We start from the raw sequence: 21,737 nt of genomic DNA, 5'->3' as shown, positions 1-21,737 counted from the left end.
CTCAACATTGAATCTCATCTGCCATTTCCTTGCCCATTCTCCTAAACTATCCAGGTCTCTCTGCAACCTTCCTGTCTCCTCAATACTCTCTACTCCTCCACGTATCTTGGTGTCACCCGCAAACTTAGCCACAAAACCATTTACTCCATCATCCAAATCGTTAATGTACAAGGTAAAAAGAAGCAGCCCCAACGCCGACCCCTGCGGAACACCACTAGTAACCGGTAGCCAACCAGAACGAGATCCTTTTATTCCCACCCTTTGCTTCCTGCCAACCAGCCAATGCTCCACCCATTCTGTTATCCTACCTGTAACTCCATGACCTCTCATCTTATCAATCAGTCTCTTATGCAGCACCTTGTCAAAGGCCTTTTGAAAGTCTAAATACACAACATTTACCGCCTCTCCCTTATCCACCCTACCTGTGATTTCTTTGAAAAACTCCAATAGGTTGGTCAAGCAGGATCTTCCCTCACGAAACCATGGTGGCTAGGACCTATCTTGCCTTGCATCTCTAGGTATTCCATAACCCCATCCTTGAGGATCGATTCCAATAACTTTCCCACCACTGACATCAGACTAATAGGTCTGTAATTTCCTTTATGCTGCCTCCCACCTTTCTCATACAGCAGAACTACATTTGCGACCCTCCAGTCCTCCGGAACCATGCCGGAGTCTAGGGAAGAGAGAAGAGAGGAAGTACAGAGATAAGGTACAAGGGGCCAAGTGGCCTAGAACCATATAGGCTATTCAGCTCACGCTGTTTATGCTAGCTCTTTACCCTGACCCTTTCTCTGCAGCCTTGCAATTTTTTCCCCACCATTTATCCAAGGCCACAATGGAACCTGTCTCCACCACATGTGCACATTCCAGCCACGCGCTTCACAGAATATTTTTTCCTCATGTCACTCTTAATTGTGCTTTCCTTTATTTTCTGTGACCTCTGGTCCCCAATCCCTCCATTGATGGCAACAGCCTCCCTCAATCCACTCTGTCCTGACCCCCTTGATATTTTATACACCAGATCTCCCCTCAGCCTCTCTAAAGAAAACAGTCCAGCCTCTCACATTTATCCTTGTAACAAATAACAGTACGGCACAGCAACAAGCCCTTTGGCCCACCAGGTTATGCTGAACTAATTAAACTAATAAATAAACGTCTTAACTAAACTAATCCCTTCTGGCTATACAATGTTTAAATCCCTCCTTTCTCTGTACATTCACGTGCCTATCTCAGAGCCTCTTAAATGCCTTAATTGTATTTGCCACCAATACTGGCCCTGGCAGCGCCTTGTGTAATAAACTTGCCCCACACATCCGCTTTGAAATTTCCACCTCTCACCTTAAATACATGCCCCCTAGCATTAGACACTAGTTGTCAACCTTATCTATGCCTCTCATAATCTTATAAACCTCTATCAGGTTTCTCCTCAGCTTTCTCGCTTCCAGAGAAAATAGCACAAGTTTGTCCAACCTATCACACGCACTCTAATCTAGCAGCATCCTGGTAAATCTTTTCTGCATCTTCTCCAAAGCCTCCACATCCTTCCTGTAATGGGGAACCAGAATTGACCCATCGACCACTACCCTCTTCCTTCTATTGGCAAGTCAATTCTGATTCCAAACTACCAAGTCACCATGAATCCCACGGATCTTAATCTTCTGGATGAGCCTACCATGAAGGTTCTTGTCAAATGCCTTGCTAAAATCCATGCAGATCACATCCATTGCTTGACCTTCATCACCTCCTCGAAAAACTCAATCAAGACAAATGACTTGCCCCACACAAAGCCACGCTGACTGTCCCTAATTAGGCCATTGTTTAACAAATGTTCACAAATCCTATCTCGAAGAACCCTCTCCGATAGTTTCCCTACCACTGACTCGAGACTCACTGGTCTATAGTTTCCAGGATTACCCCCATTTCCCTTCTTGAATAACAGAACAACATTAACTACTCCTCTGGGACCTCGCCTGTGGCTAGAGAGGACACAAAGATCTTGGTTAAGGCCCCACAGATCTCATCTCTTGCCTCTTGATAACCTGGGGTAGATCCCATCAGGCCCTGGGGACTTATCCAACTTAACGTTCTGCAAGAGACCCAACACTACCTCCATCTCAAAATGCCTGAGTATATTAGCACACTTCACACTGATCTCACTATCCCCCAGGCCCTTCTCCTTGGTAAATGCTGACACAAAGTACTCATTTAGGACCTCACCCATGTTCTCTGCTTCCAAGAACATGTTTCCTCCTTTATCCTCAAGTGGTCCTCTCCCTAGTTATCCTCTTGTTCTTGATGTGTGTTGTCCTAACAGTCATCCTCCATCCCAGAAACTACTCTTGTAAAGCTTTTCTGGCCATTTAAAAAAAAGTTCAGTACAATTTTCCTGCTCTTATACTCTCTGCCTCCATTGATAAAGCCCAGAAATGTTTACATTTGTTAACTACTCCTCACCCTGCCCTGTCACTCTCAATTGACTGTGCACCCATTCCCAAGGCTGCTCTATATCTGAATCCCTTTTAGAACAATGTCCTTCATTCTCTATTGCCTCTCCTCATTCTCCCTGCTAAAATACATCACCTCACATTTCTTCACGTCTGCCCATTCCACAGCCTGTTTATATGCTGCTGCAATCCATCACTATCCTCTTCACAATGCTGTTGAGTTTTGTGTCACCTGTAAATTTAGAAACTGTGGCTTCTACCTCCAAATCCAAGTCATTAACAGATTTTAAAAAAAAAGCAATAGCTGTAATTGTGGGGAACATCACCATTTATCTTCCTTCAGTCCGAGAAACAACCGATCACCATGGTTCACTAATGCTTGTTACTCAGCCAACTTTGTATCCATGCTATGTGCTTCTTTTATGCAGTGTTTCAACTCTGCTGCTAAACCCGTTATGTGGCACCTTATCAAAAGCCTTCTGGAAGTCCACATACACATTGACTGCATTCCCCTCATCAACTGTTACCTCACCAAAAAAAGTTATCTTTTTGCTAAAACAAAATTTGCCCTCAAATCCATGTTGGCTTGCCTTAACTAATCCATTTCGCTCCGGATGACTGTTACTCCTACCTCGATTCAGTGTTTCTAAAAGCTATCCCACATCGAGGCTGAATTGATTGGCCGAGAGAGATAGCTTCTCCCTGCTTCCTGTCTTGAATAAGGGAGTAACAACTGCCAGTCTCCAGCCTTCTGGTACAAACACCCTGCATTCAAGGAGCTACTACATACTACCACTTCCATTTCTTATATACTTTTAAACTGGTGCTCAGCATTGGATTTTGCTTAGTGTCAGCACTTTGAAGGAGTGTAGTCCAGACCATAGCAACAGTGGGCGAGGATTGCATGAAGAGATAAGAGTATATAGCAGTCAGAGAAGATTCCATAGTCTGGGGACCATTAGGCTTTTGTTCAACTGTCAATGCCAGCCTTCATGGAATAAAGGACATGGCAAAAGGGTGCAGAGAATTCTGCAGTGAGAATGGAATGACGCAGAAGTTGTAGTACAAGAGAAAAAAGGGCCGCAGATGTTGGAATCCAGATGAAAAACACGATGATGCTGGAGGAATTCAGCAGGCCAGGCAGCATCCATGGAGAAAAGCAGGCGGTCAACATTTTGGGTCAGGACCTTCCTTCAGGACTGAAAGTAGGAAAAAGGGAAGCCCAATATATGACGGAAAAGCAGAGCAGTGATAGGTGGACAAAAGAGGGGAGGTGGGGTGGGCACAGGGTGGTAATAGGTAGATTCAGGTAAGAGATAGTGATAGGCAGGTGCGGAGGAGGAGGGGAGAGAAGATCCACCAAGGGATGGGTCAAAGGTAAGGAGAGAAAGGCAAAAAAGTAGAAAAAGAGGCTAAGAAAGGGAAGAAGAGAAGAAGCATGGTTGGGGCAGGGGGGTGATGGGAGGGGGGGTGGGAATTACTTAAAGTGGGAGAATTCAATGTTCATGCCATTAAGCTGCAAGGTTCCAAGACAGAAAATGAGCAGAAAATGAGGTGCTGTTCCTCCAGTTTGCGTTTGGAATTCTCCTGGCAGTGGAGGAGGCTGAGGACTGACATATCAGTGACAGTGTGGGAGAAGGAGTTGAAGTGACTGGCAACAGGGAGATGTAGATCATGGTTACCGACAGAAGTTGTAGTACACATCAGAACCAGTGACATAGGAAGAGCAGATGAGATCCTACAGACCCTTTCAGGAGCTAGGGTGAAAATTAAAAAGGACCTCAGAAGTGGTAATCTCCAGAATACTCCCAGTACATAGAAGAAGAAGGGCAAATCAATCGATGAGATTGAGCCATGGTGCAGGAGGGGGAGCTCAACATCATTGGGACTGGTTCTGAGGAAAAAGACACCTGTTCCAAAGGATCGGGTTGCATCCGAACAGGACTCACACCAGTGTCCTTGCAAGGACGTTCAATCACGTGGCTAGGTATGGTTAAAACTAGATAGGAAAGGGAACATAGAATGGTACAGGCCCTTCGGCCCACCATGCTGTGCTGAACTAATTAAACTAATGACTCTTAATTTATCTAATCTTATTGCACCGCAGTTTCTCTGTAGCTGGGACACTTTACTCTGTACTGTTATTGTTTGTACCTGTGCTACCTCAACGCACTCTGTACTAACTCAATGTAACTGCACTGTGTAATGAATTGACCTGTGCGATCGGTATGCAAGACAAGCTTTTCACTGTACCTCGGTACAAGTGACAATAATAAACCAATACCAGTAATTTCTCCTCTCCACACATTGACCATATCCCTCCCTTTTCCACATATTTATGTGTCCAAGAGCCTCAAACACTCCTGTGCTGTCTGCTTCCACCATCACCCCTGGCAGTGCATTCCAGGCACTCACCGCTGTGTAAAAAAACTTGTCTTGCACATCTCCTTTGTACTTTCCCCCTCTCACCTGAAATACATGCCCTCTAGTACTAGACATTTCAATCCTGGGAAAAAGATACTGACTGTCTACTCCATCTATGTCTCACAATTTTATGAACTTCTGTCAAATCTCCCAAGCCTCTGCTGCTCTACAGAAATCGGCCCCAACTTGTCCAATCTCTCCTCATGGTACATGTCCTCCAAACCAGGCAGCATCCTGATAAACCTCCTCTGCACCCTCTCCAAAGTCTCCACATCTATCCTATAATGAGGTGACCACAAATGCACACAATACTCTAAGCATACAAGTAGAAAAGAAAAGTAAGATGCACAACCAGGTAGGAGTTTTGGATGGTATAGAGAAGGAAGCAGTAACATTACTGGATAGGACAGACCAGGGAGGAGGACAAGGAATACAGGGAGCAAAGGACAGGTTTAGAATACATGAAGATAAAGAATCAAAGCGTGGTAAATGCTGGTGAGCTACAAACACTAACAGTGGCAATAATTCCCAACCACACGTTGCAAATTCATTCCTTTCAGATAGTTACCTGCTCCCTTTAAAACACAACAACTGAATCTGCCCCACTGCTCTCCCCAACACTATCCTGCATACTCCAATCACTCGCTGGGTAGAAATATCAATGTTTGGTTTCAGCACCAATTTTGCTGAGCTCCACTCCACAGGCGACGTGGTGGCATGCACAAGGCACACAGAGTCAACCCCGAATTTGCCTCAATCTTGTAGTCACTGCAAAAATGCTAGGTCTGACGGGAAGTGCTGCGAAGATGTTATTTTACTGTGCCATTGGGAAAGTGTACTCTGTTCAAAGCCACCAACAGGTCCGTTACTGATCTTGTGAAGCATTTTGTTGTTAGATGCTGAATAAAGTTTATTTGTAAAGCATGGAGGTCAGAAGCAGGCAGGATTACAACTGTCAATACGATTTGAGATTAGATACTGCAAACTCCCAACCTGTTAACTTTGTTTCCAACTCTCCTCAGCGACATAGCACGTACTCCCAAATGATGCAGAGGCTGACACTGGGTACTGCAGACAAGGTCTGCCCTACATCCTGTGATATTCCCACCATGACCAACTAAACACCCGGAGACCACAATGCACCTCTCCACAGCCCCACCTCCAAACTTCTGAGCCCGTTTTGGGCTTCACTCACCGCGAGATGGTCTGTATGATGAAAATATCCTGGCCACGAACAGATTCTTTTATTTCCACTCGTGTTTCTGTGAAACACAAGGCAAAAAAATCAGATGTCAAGATTGATTCATCCATAATTGGAGCGAAACATTGATACACCAGATGATAATAACCTGACTGAGAAACTAGTGCCTGGATCTACCCAGCAGCTCAAGCCTGTCCTGTTCTCAGATGACACACCCCACCCTATTAGCAAGAGTTTCTCCCCCCAAGCCCTCAGCGCAACCATTGAATCTTGTAGTGCACAAAATGAGCTGCTACTATATCAGCTCTTAAAGAAAACTAACGTTTCAAAAATTAGTCACAATGCTTAAAGTAAAATCACAGTATTACCAAAAGCTGGGATGGACCTCATAGATCTGAAGTTTTGAAAACTCAGTGGGAAGCATCAAGTAGTTTGTACTTGTTTCTTGACCTGGATCACGATGGCACAATCCTGTGTCTGCATCTTCCAGGTGATCCTGCACAGCAGAGCTGAGGATGTCACACTGCTACAGACAGCTGCGTTCCTGCTAATCCACTTCTGACAACAAAGTGGGAACCCGGCATCACTATCAAGTGGCAACTGATAAAGAGGAGAAACCTGGAAACCTCACTTACTAGTAATTGTTAGCAATGTATCTAGCAAACCTGAGTCAATCAGAAGCAAAACACCAGCAGGGTACAGAATATTATTGTTAAACATCATCGAGCAGTATGCCAGCAATCATGGCATGTGGTACTTGCTCAAATCAGAAGGTTGTGGGTATCAAGCAGCGCCACTTCATGGTAAGTGGCATCTTTCAGATGAAACATTAAAGCCAGTATCTTGTCTGTCCTCATGAAGATGTAACAGGTCCCACGGCACTACCTTGATGAGCAGGGGAATTCACCCCAGTACTCTGGCCGTTGTTAATGAGGATTAAAGATCAGTAAAACCAGACTGTGGTTATCAATACCTGATTGGTAAGCAACTTCAAGAATACATGTGTCAGTCAGGAGCAGTGATAGATGAGTGGCAACTTAATGCACTGTAATGTTCTACAAAATATTTGGCTGAATTAATATCAAAGACCCTGTAAATGGGCTCCAAGTTTAAACTGGAGTCAGGAAAGGGACATGCACTGGGAGGGTGAACTGAGGTGAGGAAGAGGGAGGACAGGGTCTGCGGAATAAATAAAATGAATCAAGTGCAGAAACTCAGCAAATGATTCATTATCCAGTCCATGGGACACTCTGCAAACAGGGTTCACCTCCCCATGTGCTTCTAAAACAGGGGAGAAGATCATAAATTCAATGGTTTAATTTTAATTGAATGCAGGCACATTCAACTAAATTCTGAAGGTAACAAGTTGAGAAGGCTTAAACAAAAGTACTGGGATGTTAGGCTTTATAATCAGAGTAAAGCAAGATGGTTAAACTGAATCTTTATGGACCACTGATTAAGCCTCAGCTGGTGCACTTTCCAATTCTATCCAATGCACTTTAGGAATGGTGCCACTGCTTCAATAGTCCCAGGAAGGAGGGACTCCAGTACTGTGGGGAGACTGGAGAACCTGGGACTGCTCCCCTTGGAACAGAGTTTGAAGATTTGGTAGTGTCCAAAATAATTAGTGTTTTCAGCAAAGTAAATAAGCAGCATCTCCTTGCTGTGGCATGAGAATCAGTGACCAGAGATACATGTTGAAGGTGGCAGCCTCAGAGGAAATGGGGAGAATGTTTTTGCACCAAAGTGTGATCTAGAAAGCACTGTGGTAAAGGTCAGGGAACAGGTTTTATGGACAAGCAGAGAAATACTTGAAGGGAAGAAATAGTAAAGCTTCAGTGAAAGTGGAGGATGGGACCTATTGAAGAGCTCTTTCAAAGAGCTAGCAGAGGCCTTATGGTCTGTGCAGCCTTCATCTATGTAGGTTGAGTCTATGAAATCCTTCCCGGACAAGCAGTAAAGCTGACATTTACTATCTCACCATTGTCCTACAAACATGAATGCAACAGAGCTACTTGACTCGCTGCTGGCTGCAACAAAGCTGATGCTGACTCCACTAAGCTGTGAAGGGAGCTTGTGATACTTGCACAACTTTGTCTGGGTTACATTAGTTTCTGTATAGTCAGGAAAGGCCAGAACAGTACTGGATATAGCAGGCAGCAAGTTAATGGCAAACAACCAAAGAGCTGCAACTCACCAGCCGAGGGAGCAGACAAATCCAGGAAAGCACCTCTGCACCTATTGGCTGTCGCATCTTCCACAATCACCTGAACAGGCGAACAGGGCCTGAGTTTAACGTTGCATCCGAAAGATGGCTTCTTCAACAGTGTGGCACTCCTACATGGTTCACTGTGTCACCCTACTGACAGCCTGGTGCTCCTTTGGTACCACCCACCCATCCCAACGCTATCAACGAGCCCCCTCACCCATCAAGGGCCCGTCACCCCCATTTCCCAGCAAAGCGCTCCCTCAAGACTACCTTCCACCGCCCACCACCAGCACAGGGCCCCCTTGCCCCCATCTCCAACCACGCGGGCCCCTCTCTCACCCCCCCCCAACCCCGCAACATTCCCCAACACGGGGCACCCACCCTCTGTGTCACTCACTTCTCCCATCACCCATCCCTGGGACCGCCTGGACCCTATTCCCCAACATGGGGCCACCCACTTCTTCCACTGCCCATCACCGCTCATGCAGGTTCCTCACCTACACCTGAAACAGTGCTATTCTCTCTTACCTCCAACCCCCAGTGTAGGACTTCCTCACACCCAAAGGTGCAGGGTTCTTATAGCTTCACTCCAACCCCTCACAATCACTGCCCTCCCCCCCCAAATACTGCTGAGTTCCCACAGAGCTTCTAACAATGATCATATCTCACTCACTGTTGTACCAATCTCCCCCAGGTAATGAATGCAGTCCTTCCCCAGCAATGTCACCAACAATTCCACCTCACCAGTGTTTGGTTCCACCAACAGCAGTCATAGAGAGATACACCACAGAAACCGACCCTTCAGCCCAACTCACACATGCCGACCAAGTTTCCTACCTGAGGAGTCCCATTTGCCTGCGTTTGGCCCATATCCCTCCAAAGTTTTCCTATCCACACATCGGTCTAAATGACTTTTAAACGTTGTAATTGTACTCGCCTCAACCACTTCCTCTGGTAGCTTGTTCCACATACCTACCAACCTGTGAAAAAACTTGCCCCTCTGTTCCTCTTCAAATCTTTCACCTGCCACCATAGAGTCACACAGCATGGAAACAGGCCCTTCGGCCCAACTGGTCCATGCCGACCAAGAAGTCCCATCTGAGCTAGTCCCATTTACCCCATATCCCTCTAAACCTTTCCTATCCACATACCTTAAACCTATGCCCTCTCGTCTTAGACTACTTTACCTTGGCGAAAAAGACTGACCATTCACTATATCTGTGCCTCTCATAATTTTATAAACCTCTACAAGGTCACCCCTCAGCCTCCTATGCTCCAGGGCAAATAGCCCCAGTATCTCCTTGTAACTCAATCCAGGTATCATCCTTGTGCATCTTTTCTGCACCCTTGAGCTCAATAACATTCTTCTTATAGCTAGGAGACCAGAACTGCAGATATTACTCTAAATGTGGTCTCACCAGCTGCAGCATGACGTACTAACTCTCGTATCAATACCTGACCAACGAAGGTCAGTGTGTCAATCGCCTTCTTCACCACCCTGTCTACCTGCGTCACCACCTTCAGGGAACTGTGTACTTGTACCACTAGGTTTCTCTGCTCAACAACACTCTCCAGGGCACTGCCATTTACTGTGCAAGCCCTGCCCTGGTTTAACTGACCAAAATGGAACATTTTGCACTTGTCCGAGTTCAATTCCATCTGCCCTTCCTTGGCCCACTTTCCCAGTTGAACAACCTTCTTTCATCACTGCCGCCCATGCTGACCCTATGCTCACCTCTGGTTATCTGGGGTTTCCTCTGGTGAGCAGATGCAGAAAGTGGACAGGAAGCTCGTTCCTGGCTCAGTCTGCTTCAGCATTTTGTGAACAACTCTGCCGCAGACAGTTGTCACAGAACAGATAGCTATTCCCTACGTGCATCACAAGCCTCCAGTCCTGGTGCTAACAGGATTCTAGAGTCAACAACAAACTGCTGGAGGAACTCCGCAGGTCAGGCAACATCAGGCAGGTGTCAAAGGGATGGGTGATGTCTTAGATCAAGACCCTGCATCGGGATCATATAGATTTTTGCAATAGTGTGTGTGCAGTTAGAGGTCCAGGAGATTCTGATCATTATCAGCTGTTACGCTATTAGGGAGGGGAGGAAAGAGGAATCCAATTCCACCTGAAGGTCCCCTACTTGGACAGCTGCTGCACCAATATCCAGCAATTTAGTAAAGGTTATCTTTATTATTTATGGCACATTGTTTATTTGTAGCTTGGCATTCACAAGCAGCATGGTATTTGGAAAGTGATCTCCAAGGCGCTGAGTACTGCCCACCCACTTGTGGGAAAAATAGTGTACAGGAGGTCAGATAAACTGACTAATGCATGCAGACTTGAATAATGTAATTACCAGTTCCAACAAGCTGGGTGGGGACTTTAATCCAAACAAGCAGTATAACTTCAGAGGGCATGTACCTATACGTCACTCACGCTCTCCAGAGCTAGAACATAACAGCAGTGCTTTACTGGATACTGGAATGGTACACAACTATCCCCACTCTGCTAAGATCTTTATCCCAATTTACACGCGGATACACATACACAGTATGCAGTCACTTACCACGGTTTGGCTCCTGGTAAACCACAGCTTTGCCAAGTTCAACTCCAAGACGCCTGAAGAAAAAGAGAAACGATTGCTGTTGGCTGGAATTACAGCCTCATATTGTGGCCACAAATACAATAATTGCCTATGCCTGGGACCCACTGTAACTCATAGCAGTTGTAAGAAGAAAGGCAAGCAGACAATCCCAGACCAAAGGCCAAACAACTCCTGACCACGATTTCTTTCAAATCAACTTCCAGGAAGTGGTTGCATTAACTCGAGTGGGCATAAGTAGATAAAATTGCACAATTCCATTTCAAACACGCAGATTAGTTTGTATTCAATTGAACTGAATTAACACAGTTTACTGCTTACAGTAAACATTTTCATTGTTGAGTCATATTTCTTGAAAAGTTGAATTGCTCTAAAGATATGAACACACCAAGTGGGTGAGATCTACTTAACAGAGCAATTTAAGTTGATCATTGACAGCCCTGCAACTCTCTACCACTGTAGAACCTACAAGGGCACAGCATTGTAATGGTATAGAACCATACAGCACAAAACAGGCCCTTCGGCCCACCATGTTGTGCTGTCCATCAAACCACCCTCACACTACCTAACCCCTTCCTCCCGCATATCCCCCCCATCCCACACTCCTCCATATGCCTGTCCAACAAGCTCTTGAACCTGTTCAATGTATCTGCCTCCACCACCACCCCAGGCAGTGCATTCCATGCACCAACCACTCTCTGGGTGAAAAACCTCCCCCTGACATCTCCCCTGAACCTCCCACCCATAAGCTTAAAGCCATGCCCTCTCGTCTTGAGCATTGGTGCCCTGGGAAGGAGGCGGTGACTGTCTACTCTATCTATTCCTCTCAGTATTTTATATACCTCTATCATGTCTCCTCTTATCCTCCTCCTTTCCAGTGAATAAAGCCCTAGCACCTTAAGCCTCTCCTCATATTCAATACTCTCTAATCCAGGCAGCATCCTGGTAAATCTCCTCTGCACCCTCTCCAACGCCTCCACGTCCTTCCTATAATGAGGCGACCAGAACTGAACACAGTATGTGTACCCACACATTGCAAAGGAAGGCTTTCTGTTGTAGATTGGATGAGGAAAAGCTCTGGGATTCACAATTCATCCCACTTGCACGATAACCTCTCTCGCTTGGCCACTGCCACACAACACCAATGCCGGAAATACTCGGCAGCACAAGTGGAGAGTGTTAATATTTCAGATCTGATGAAAGATCTTGGGACCTAAAATGTAACTGTTTCTCTTTTCACTCATGCTGCCTGAGCTGCAGAGTTTTCCTTCAATATTTCATGTTTTAATTTCAGATTTCTAGCATCCACAGTTTTTTTAAAATTTTGAAACTCAGGAATGAACCAGGGAAACAGTGTGACTGACCAACACGTGATGGCAGTGCTTGGTCAGAGTAGTGATGGGCTGCCTAGAGGAGATATAAATAGGTGATGAGTGTGGACAGAGGAGAAAAGAAAATGTTGGAACTGTGAGATACAAGACACTACGTCTGCTGCAAACCTGAAATAAAGGAGAATACCGGGTCGGGAAGCATCTGTGGAGAAGAAAACCCGAGATAATGCTACATGCCATTTCTGATAGAAACTGGAAGGTCTGGTTATCTGACCTGCTGAACTCAACATCAAGTCTTGAGGGGTGTAACATGCCCAATACAAGGTGGGGTGCTGTTCCTCAAGTTTAATTTGGGCTTTATTGGAAGTGTAAGAAGCAGAGATTAGAGTGAAAGTGCAACAGCTAACTAAATATAAAGTGATGGGCAACTGGACATTCAGGGTTACCTTTGTGGACTGAACAATATTCTGCAAAGAATAGCTTCAATTTATTAAACATTCAGAAGACCACATCATGAAGACCAAAGACCCTGGATGGTGGGAAGGGAAGAGGTAAAAGGGTAGGGCTGCATTGCCTAATTTGTGTGGGTACGTGCCATGGGGGAGTGGATGCTAGAGATGCAGTGATCCACTTGGAATGCCGAATGGGAAGGGGAAGGGACGATGTGTCTGGTGGTGGCATCACACTGAAGGCTCTGTAAATCAAGGCGGATGATGTATTGAATGTGGAGGCTGGTGTGTGGAAGGCGAGGACAAGAGGAATCCTCTTGTTGCTCTGGGTAGGTGGGTGGAGAGGGGTGAATTAGGAAACCTTGAGGAAGGTAAAGAAATCATAGCAGCTTTGGTGTGAAAGGTATTGTAAAAAATGTAATGGAGAGACTGCGAGATTCAAGTGGAGGCTTACAGCAAACCCTAACAGGAAGTTTATTATTGTGAAATGGTCTTCCTGAAACTCCAGGGTCATAGTACAACCAAAGGATGATGTGTCATAAAGACATCTCTGTTTATTAACCAAAGACACTAACCCAGCCATACATGAGAATTATACATTAGCAGGGAGCTTTACTCTGCATCCAACCCACACAGTCTCTGCCCTGGGAGTGTGTGACGATAGAGTATCGAGTGAGCTTTACTCTGTGCTGTCCATGTTCTAGATGGGTCAGTTCACTTTATAATATTTCAAAGAAAATGTAGAAATCCTTGAAACAGAAAAATATAAAAGGCTGCAGGGAAAGCAAATGCTCTGCCATTTCAACGAGATCAGTGCTGATCTGATTTTAGGCCTCCGCTTGCCTGCCTGAGCCCATGACTCTTGATTCCTTTAAAGTCCAAAATCTACAGATCTTGAACATGATTCACCATCCATAGATCCTTATGGTAGAGAATTCCAAAGGTTCAAAACCCCTAGGGAAATTCCCCATTGGAAACATTGCAGCATTGGAGACACAATTTAGCCTGTTGAGTTGTACCAGATCATTTTAAATCAGCCTCTTTATCTGTGTTAGGATTATTTGCCAAGCAATACCCAATGTGTCCTCTATTCTTGATCAATAGCAATGCATTTACATCACTGCAAGTTTCTTCTTTGCTTTTCTGAGAAGTCTCCAGGTTGTGTCAGGAAAAACTATGTTCCTTGTGGTTGGATCCAGATTTGCCAATATGTTTTTGGTCCAGTTTTTAATATTTTACCCGAGCAGACCTTTACCTGCAGAGGCTGTGTCCTCCTCACAACCCATCTATCTGTGCTTACATCAGTAAATTTGGCTACAATATACTCATTCATCTCAGACATTAATATGGATTTAAAGAGCTGAGCTCCTCACTGTGATTTCCGAATTACAGTCAGTTACAACTCAAACTGAAATTGACCAACTGTTTTCTGTCAGTCAGCCAATGCTCTATCTATCCAAACCCCAGAAGCCTTATCTTGATAGCCTATCGAATGCCATTTGAAATTCAAAAATATGACACCCACTGGATCTCCTTTATTTATGTTGCTCCTTACGTATTCAAAGAATGTTAATAAATCTGCTAAACTAAAGCATGCCAACTGTGTCTAATTTGAGGGTGTAGGGCAACTCAAAATTCGAAAATTTATTTTTTCTGGAAACATATTAATCATTATAGAAGGAAAGCAGCGAGATATCGATAAGATATGGAGCAGCTACGATCTTCCTGATTAGTAGACAAGGCCTTAGGAGAAGCGTAGAAAATAATGAAAAGCCCAGGGAGGATGTTCTGCTAGCAGACAGGTCAAAAACCAGCAGGCATAGATCTGAAGAAATAGGTTGAAGGTTTAGTGTGAAGGGGAAAAACTGCATGCAGAGTGGTGGGGTCTGGAACACAATAGCTGAAAGGATCCTGGAGGTATCACACTGAAACAGTGCCTTGATACGTACTTGGAACTGTGACCTGCAGGGCTATGGACCTAGAGGGGGCAGTTGGGATTAGGCTGGATAGTTCTTTTATGTGATTCTATAATTGTGTTAACTGACCTGTCCTTTCATGAGATTCTGCAAGGACCTTTCCAGAATCTCTCTCTGCACATCTTTTAGAAGTCTAGGATGCAAGTAGGTTAACCAGACTGCATGCTTGAAACATTGTGAACTGGGGGCCCAAGGCAAAGGAACAGCAGGGTGTGGGCAAATGGAAACTTCATTAGGTAGGTTGCCAGGTCAGGGATCTATCATTAGTTCACCAAGTAGTATTTTATGAGGAAAATTGTTTCAAGTTCCTTATACTCTTAATGCCCACACTAGCCATCTTGAGTAAACTCTACAAAGCATTGCGCTTGGGAAAATTCAGAAAATAAACTCCCTGCAACTTTCACCAACCACTTCCAAGAACCCTCAACAATTCATCTTCACCGATCATGAAGTAAGACAATGCTCGCAACCCAGAGAGAACCAGCTTGGCCAGTTGAAATCACAGCAACTACGAAATACGATTGAGCTTTGTAAAGATTCACTTCAGCTCTAATATCAATAGAAGTTGGCCAACATCAGAGCCACTTACTCAGTGATGCGTTTGGCTAACTCAGTGCAGGCAGCATTTGAATTAGCCGAGAATACGCGGTAGCCACCCTTTGCCACGTTCATTTTGCAGTGTGCTGAACTCTTCAATCCTGGGGGGGGGGGGAAGAGAGAATTAGAGGCGGGGAATTCAGCCTGAGGGCGAAGACAGAGGCTGCAGCAGGATAAGGACCCTCCGCCACCCACCACCACCGAGGGGCTGGAAGGACGAGGCGGGACAGCCCAACCATGCCCCCAGGGGCAGAGAGGGTGACCCACACGGCCCCGGGAGTAGGAGGGGCCGGCCCCCCCCTCCCCCCTGCTCGCTGGGGGCGGGGGGAGAAGGAGCAGCCCTCTTCTCCCCACCCCCGACAGGAGGAGCACCCACACCCACTCCCCCCCCCCGGTGGAGCAGGAGCCACGCCCCCCTCCCCCCCCAACCACTGGAGGAGCCACCACAACCCCTCCCCCCATGGAGAAGGAGCCACCCCTCCCGGTGGAGCCCTCCGGTCCCCAGGCACCCCCCCCCCCGTCTCTCCCCGAAGGCCCGGATCCCCAGGCCCCCGACCCGGATCCGATCCCCCGACCCCCGGTCCCAGACCCGGATCCGATCCCCCGACCCCCGGTCCCAGGCCCGGATCCCCCCCCCCAACCCCTCTCCACTCGTCCGCGGTTCCCAGGCCTGGACCCCCGAGCCTTCTCCTCCAGGACCGAGGCCCGGCCCCATCGCCGTCACCGCCCCGCCGGTCCCCAGGCCCGGCCCCATCGCCGTCACCCCCCCGCCGGTCCCCAGGCCCGGCCCCATCGCCGTCACCCCCCCGCCGGTCCCCGATCCCCAGGCCCGGCCCCATCGCCGTCACCCCCCCGCCGGTCCCCGATCCCCAGGCCCGGCCCCATCGCCGTCACCCCCCCGCCGGACACCGGACCCACCTCGGCCGCTCCGCTCCGGTCTCCAGTGGCTCCGCGGATCCCGCAGCCCGTCTCCCCTGAGTGGCAGCGACTGGAACCAATCAGCGGCCGGACTTGCCGCTGGCAGGCTGAGGGCGGGACCTTCTCTCCCGGCCTGCTTCCGGTGCGAGTCCCCGGTGCTGCAGTGTGTGTCAGGGCGGAGCTGAGGCTGGGCGTGGAGCCCCGGACCCCGGCCCTGGGCCGGAGGAGGGCAGAGGGGGGTCCGGTGTGGCGGCCGATGGGGAGGGAGGGTGATAGAGGCACCGGGGGGGGGGGGCTTCACTGCACCGGGGGGGGGGGGGCTTCACTGCACCGGGGGGGGGGGGGGCTTCACTGCACCGGGGGGGGGGGGGCTTCACTGCACCGGGGGGGGGGGGCTTCACTGCACCGGGGGGGGGGGGGCTTCACTGCACCGGGGGGTGGGGTGGGGGGGGGGCTTCGCTGCACCGGGCGGGGGCGGGGGGGGGCTTCACTGCACCGGGGGGGGGGCTTCACTGCACCGGGGGGGGGGGCTTCACTGCACCGGGGGGGGGGGGGGTGGGGGGGGGGGCTTCGCTGCACCGGGGGGTGGGGTGGGGGGGGCTTCGCTGCACCGGGCGGGGGCGGGGGGGGCTTCACTGCACCGGGGGGGGGCTTCACTGCACGGGGGGGCATCACTGCACCGGGGGGGGGGGGACTTCACTGCACCGGGGTGGGGCCACTGCACGCGGGGGCATCACTGCACCGGGGGGGGGGGGGGGGCTTCACTGCACAGGACACATCTGAACAGGGGTAATGAAAAACTTACTTGCAAAACTTCATCACAGGCACATAGATGAAGAAAGAGACGAAAGGCGCATCGAGTCAAATGGGGAGTGGAATGAAACTGGGTGACATGGGGTTGGGAGAACCTGGATATTTCAGGTAACCCAAGCCCATGTTGTTCTGTAGCCTCAGGTTACCCACTTCACTATGAACACCACCACCAAGTTTGGTATTGTCTGCAACCTTATTAATCCTACCAACTGCATTCACATCCAAATTGTTAATATAAACAGTATGGGTACCAGCACCAATACCTGTTGTACACCACTGGTCACAGGCTTCTGATCACACGACACCTTCCTCCTGTCTCTTACTCTCAAGCCAATTTTGGAACAATTGGCAAATCGTCTTGGATTCTATGTGCTACAATCTTTTGGACTTGTTTCCCTTGTCAAAAGCCTTACTAAATTCTGTATGGACCACATCAACTGCACTGACCATATCACAATAAAATCTTTATTGATGGAGGTGAAAAGCCTGGGATGCCTGATGTCATTACTCTTTTAGAAACCACACATCACTGAATAATGCTGTAATTTAGAATCTATGACAAAATTCAACAACCTTTAAACTCCTGCCTTTGAAACATTGATTGATAGAACAGTTACAACACAGAATAGATTCATAGTTATACAGCACAGAAATACACCCTTCAACCCAAGTCATCCTTGCCAACCAAGATGCCGATCTATGCTAATTCCATTTGCCTGTGTTCCAACCCTTTCCTGTCCATGCACCTGTCCAAATGTCTTTTAAACCTGCTGCTACCATTTCATCTGGCAGCTCATTCCATATACCCACAACTCTCTGTGTGGACAAACTTGCCCACTCTCCTTAAACCTATGCCCTGTAGTTTTAGACTCCCCGACCCTGGGAAAATGACTGTGACCATCTATCCCGTCTATGCCTCTCAGAATTTTATAAACCTCTACAAAATCACCACTTGGCCTCCTTTGCTCAGGGAAAACAGACCCAACCTTTCCAATCTCTCTTTCCTGCACCCTTTCTAGCTTAATCACATCTTTCTTGCAGCTGGGCGATCAGAACTGCACACAATACTCCAAATGTGGCCTAACCAACGATTTGCACAACTTTATCATAATGTCCCAACGGGAGAGGTTCCAGAGGATTGGAGGGTTGCGGATGTTGTTCCCTTATTCAAGAAAGGGAGTAGAGATAGCCCAGGAAATTATAGACCAGTAAGTCTTACCTCAGTGATTGGTAAGCTGATGGAGAAGATCCTGAGAAGCAGGATTTATAAACATTTGGAGAGGTATAATATGATTAGGAATAGTCAGCATGGCTTTGTCAAGGGCAGGTCCTGCCTTAGAAGCCTGACTGAATTTTTTGAGGATGTGACTAAACACATCGATGAAGGGAGAGTAGTAAATGTGGTGTATATAGATTTCAGCAAGGCGTTTGATAAGGTACCCCATGCAAGGCTTATTGAGAAAGTAAGGAGGCATGGGATCCAAGGGGACATTGCATTGTGGATCCAGAACTGGCTGGCCCACAGAAGACAAAGAGTGGTTGTTGAACGGCCGTATTCTGCATGGAGGTCAGTGACCAGTGGTGTGCCTCAGGGATCTGTTCTGGGACCCTTACTCTTTGTGATTTTTATAAATGACCTGGATGAGGAAGTGGAGGGATGGGTTAGTAAGTTTGCGGATGATACAAAGGTTGGAGGTGTTGTGGATAGTGTGGAGGGTTGTCAGAGGTTACAGCGGGACATAGATAGGATGCAAAGCTGGGCTGAGAAGTGGCAGATGGAGTTCAACCCAGATAAGTGTGAAGTGGTTCATTTTGGTAGGTCAAATACAATGGCAGAGTATAGTATTAATGGTAGGACTCTTGGCAGTGTGGAGGATCAGAGGGATCTTGGGGTCTGAGTCCATAGGACGCTCAAAGCTGCTGCACAGGTTGACTCTGTGGTTAAGAAGGCATATGGTGTATTGTCCTTCATCAATCGTGGAATTGAATTTAGGAGCTGAGAGGTACTTTTGCAGCTATATAGGACCCTGGTCAGACCCCACTTGGAGTATTGTGCTCAGTTCTGGTCACCTCACTACAGGCAACGGTGGTGGAGGTGGATATGATAGGGTCTTTTAAGAGACTTTTGGAAAGGTACATGGGCTATGGGTAAACCTAGTAATATCTAAGGTAGGGACATGTTTGGCACAGCTTTGTGGGCTGAAGGGCCTGAATTGTGCTGTCGGTTTTCTATGTTCTATACTCAATGCCTCAGCTGATGAAGGCAAGCATACCACAGACTTCTTCACCACTCTGTTTACTTGTGTTGCCACTTTCAGGGAACCGTGTACTTGTACCTTAAGGTCTCACTGTTCAATAACACTCCCCAGGGTCCTGCCACTTGCTGTGTATGTCCTGGCCATGTTTAACTTCCCAAAATACATTACTTTGCACTTGTCTGAGTTAAATTCCATTAGCTATTCCCTTGCCCATTTTCCCAACTGATAGAGATCCTGTTGTAATCTTAGACAATCTTCTTCACTGTCCACTATACCACTGATTTTATGTCATCAGCAGATATACTAATCATGCCACCTACATTCTTGTTAAATTGATAATACGTATGATAAACAACAAAGGACCCACCACACACCTCTGTTTACAGTTCTCCAATCTGAAAAACAACCTTCCACCACGACCCTCTGACTCCTACCACCAGGCCAATGTTGTATCCACTTTGCTCTCTCACCCTGGATCCCATGTGTTCCAACTTGTGGACAAGCCTATCACTGGCCCATCACGTCCATGCCAGCTCTCAGCCACAGCAATTCTCCTGTCCACCCACCAGATTTTTCTCTGTAGACTTGCAACTTTTTATTCACCCTATAATTATCGAATTTTCTGTTGAAACTCACATTGGAACTTGCCTCCGCTGCATCTGCAGGCAGTGTATTTTGGATTCCAACCACACATTGCACTTAAAAAAATCCTTATACTACTCTTAATTCTCTTCCCTTTTTTTATGTTCCTGTGACCTCTAGTACTTGACCCCTCCACTAAAGGGAACAGCTTGCCAATATCCACTCTATTCAGACCCTCTTATAATGGAATATACTTTTATCAAATCACCCGTCAGTCTTCTCCGAAGAAAACTATCAGCCTGTATTCTATTCTTGTAACTGTCATCCCTCATTCCAGGAACCTTTATCAAAAATACCGGACCCTCTCTAATATCTACCACTCTACCTAAATACAAAGTAGTCTATAATTTACCATTCTTCTCAACAAAGAAGTAATCTGTTACCAGCCACTCTCCTCAGGATGATCAAACTCACCGTTGTCTCCAGTGTAGAAGCTCAGTCTTTAACTTTGAAGAAAAGTGTTTGAAGATCAAGACTTCAAACACAGCACAAAGCTCATGATCAACATGAGGAAAAACGTTTTACATAGAGTGGTTGGAATGTGGAATACATTGCCTGCAGATGTGGTGGAGGAAAATTCCAGTGTTGCCTTCAGAAGCAAATTGGATAAATGTGGTGAAGAAAAATTGCAAGGCCTCAGAGAAAGGGCTGGGAGCTGGAATTAGGGAGTTCTGTGCTGTAGCCAAGCTATGATCCATGAAAGAACTGGAAAGAAGCCACTAATTTTTCACAAAATTCTACACCCAACAGTTCAGGCAACATTCTAACTTGTCCCAGTTCTGATGAAAGTCTGGAATTGGAGTAGGATTCGGCCATTCAGCCCTTCGAGCCTGCTCCACAACTCAACAAGATCATGACTGACTTCCCCCCTCCACACTACTCCCACTTGTAGACAACTCAGCTGGGAGAGTCATCCCTATGAATCAGAATCAGAATCAAGTTGTTATCACTGACATATCTTGTGAAATTTGATGTTTGGCGGCAGCAGTACATAAAGACATAAAAATTACTATAAATTACAAAAATAAATATGCAACAGAAGAATAACAAGGTAGTGTTCGTGGGTTCATGGACTGTTCAGAAGTCTGATGGTGGAGGGGAAGAAGCTGTTCCTGAAATGTTGAGTGTGGGTCTTCAGGCTCCTGTACCTCCTCCCTGATGGTAGCCAGGATCATGGCACCATGAGTGGCTCTGCTGCACAGGAGGGCAGGATAAAGAGTGGCAGAGCTATAGTGGTAGGGGTTCCATGGTAAGGGTAATAGAAAGGAGTTTCTGTGGCCACAAACAGGACTCCCGGTTGCTGTGTTGTCTCCCAGGTGCACGGGTCAGGGATGTCTCAGAGTGGCTGTTGCAAGTTTTGGAAGATAATAACGGGGCATTCACCTTCTCTGAAGCCTCCACTTTAAAAAATCTAAGATGCAGGTCATCAGGTCTTTGAGATTTATCAATTTTCAGACTCTTTAACATCTTTTTTTACCAATCTCTCCCTTTCTCATTTGAGATGGATCCTTGGCTTTCCAGCATTTCTGGGAGGTTGTTTTTTGTGTCTCTGTGAAGACTTACAACACAGTATCTGTTTAGTTGTTCTTATGTTCTTATCCCTTGTTCTAAATTCTCCTGTCTGAGGGGCCTTGTATTTTTCACTGTTCCTTTATGTTTAACATATCAATAGAAGCTCTCACAGCGGCTTTACACTTTTTGTGAGTCACATTCATATCCTATTTGCCTTTTTTTAAATCAGCTTCGTCATTTCCCCATTCTGATTTGTAAAATTTTCTCAAACTTCAACCTTATTTCTTTTCTCAGCAACTTTTAGCCTTTTTCCTTTGCTGTAGTACAACCTCTAATTTCTCCCATAATTCATGGTTGGAC

At 46.9% G+C, this 21,737-nt stretch overlaps 1 protein-coding gene across 11 annotated transcripts in view; it reads right to left on the bottom strand.

The window, feature by feature from the left end:
* Nucleotides 1-21,737, bottom strand: part of LOC127579752 (phosphoribosyl pyrophosphate synthase-associated protein 1) — an 81,350-nt gene that overhangs the window by 28,652 nt on the left and 30,961 nt on the right. For 2 of the 11 annotated variants that reach the window (XM_052032638.1, XM_052032646.1), the window contains exon 4: nucleotides 6,067-6,133. The exons of 2 other annotated variants lie outside the window; for them this stretch is intronic. In XM_052032638.1, coding sequence (XP_051888598.1) covers nucleotides 6,067-6,133 — 67 coding nt within the window. Of the gene's footprint in view, nucleotides 1-6,066; nucleotides 6,134-8,269; nucleotides 8,340-10,845; nucleotides 10,899-15,226; nucleotides 15,336-16,152; nucleotides 16,288-21,737 lie in introns of those variants that run through there. 7 more of the 11 variants (XM_052032642.1, XM_052032637.1, XM_052032643.1 and 4 more) reach the window with 7 other exon arrangements.

The sequence above is a fragment of the Pristis pectinata genome, chromosome 18 (genome assembly GCF_009764475.1).
Source record: "Pristis pectinata isolate sPriPec2 chromosome 18, sPriPec2.1.pri, whole genome shotgun sequence".
Lineage (NCBI taxonomy): Eukaryota > Metazoa > Chordata > Chondrichthyes > Rhinopristiformes > Pristidae > Pristis > Pristis pectinata.
The sequence above is the reverse complement of the archived record's forward strand: the minus strand, read 5'-3'. Positions and strand labels throughout refer to the sequence as shown.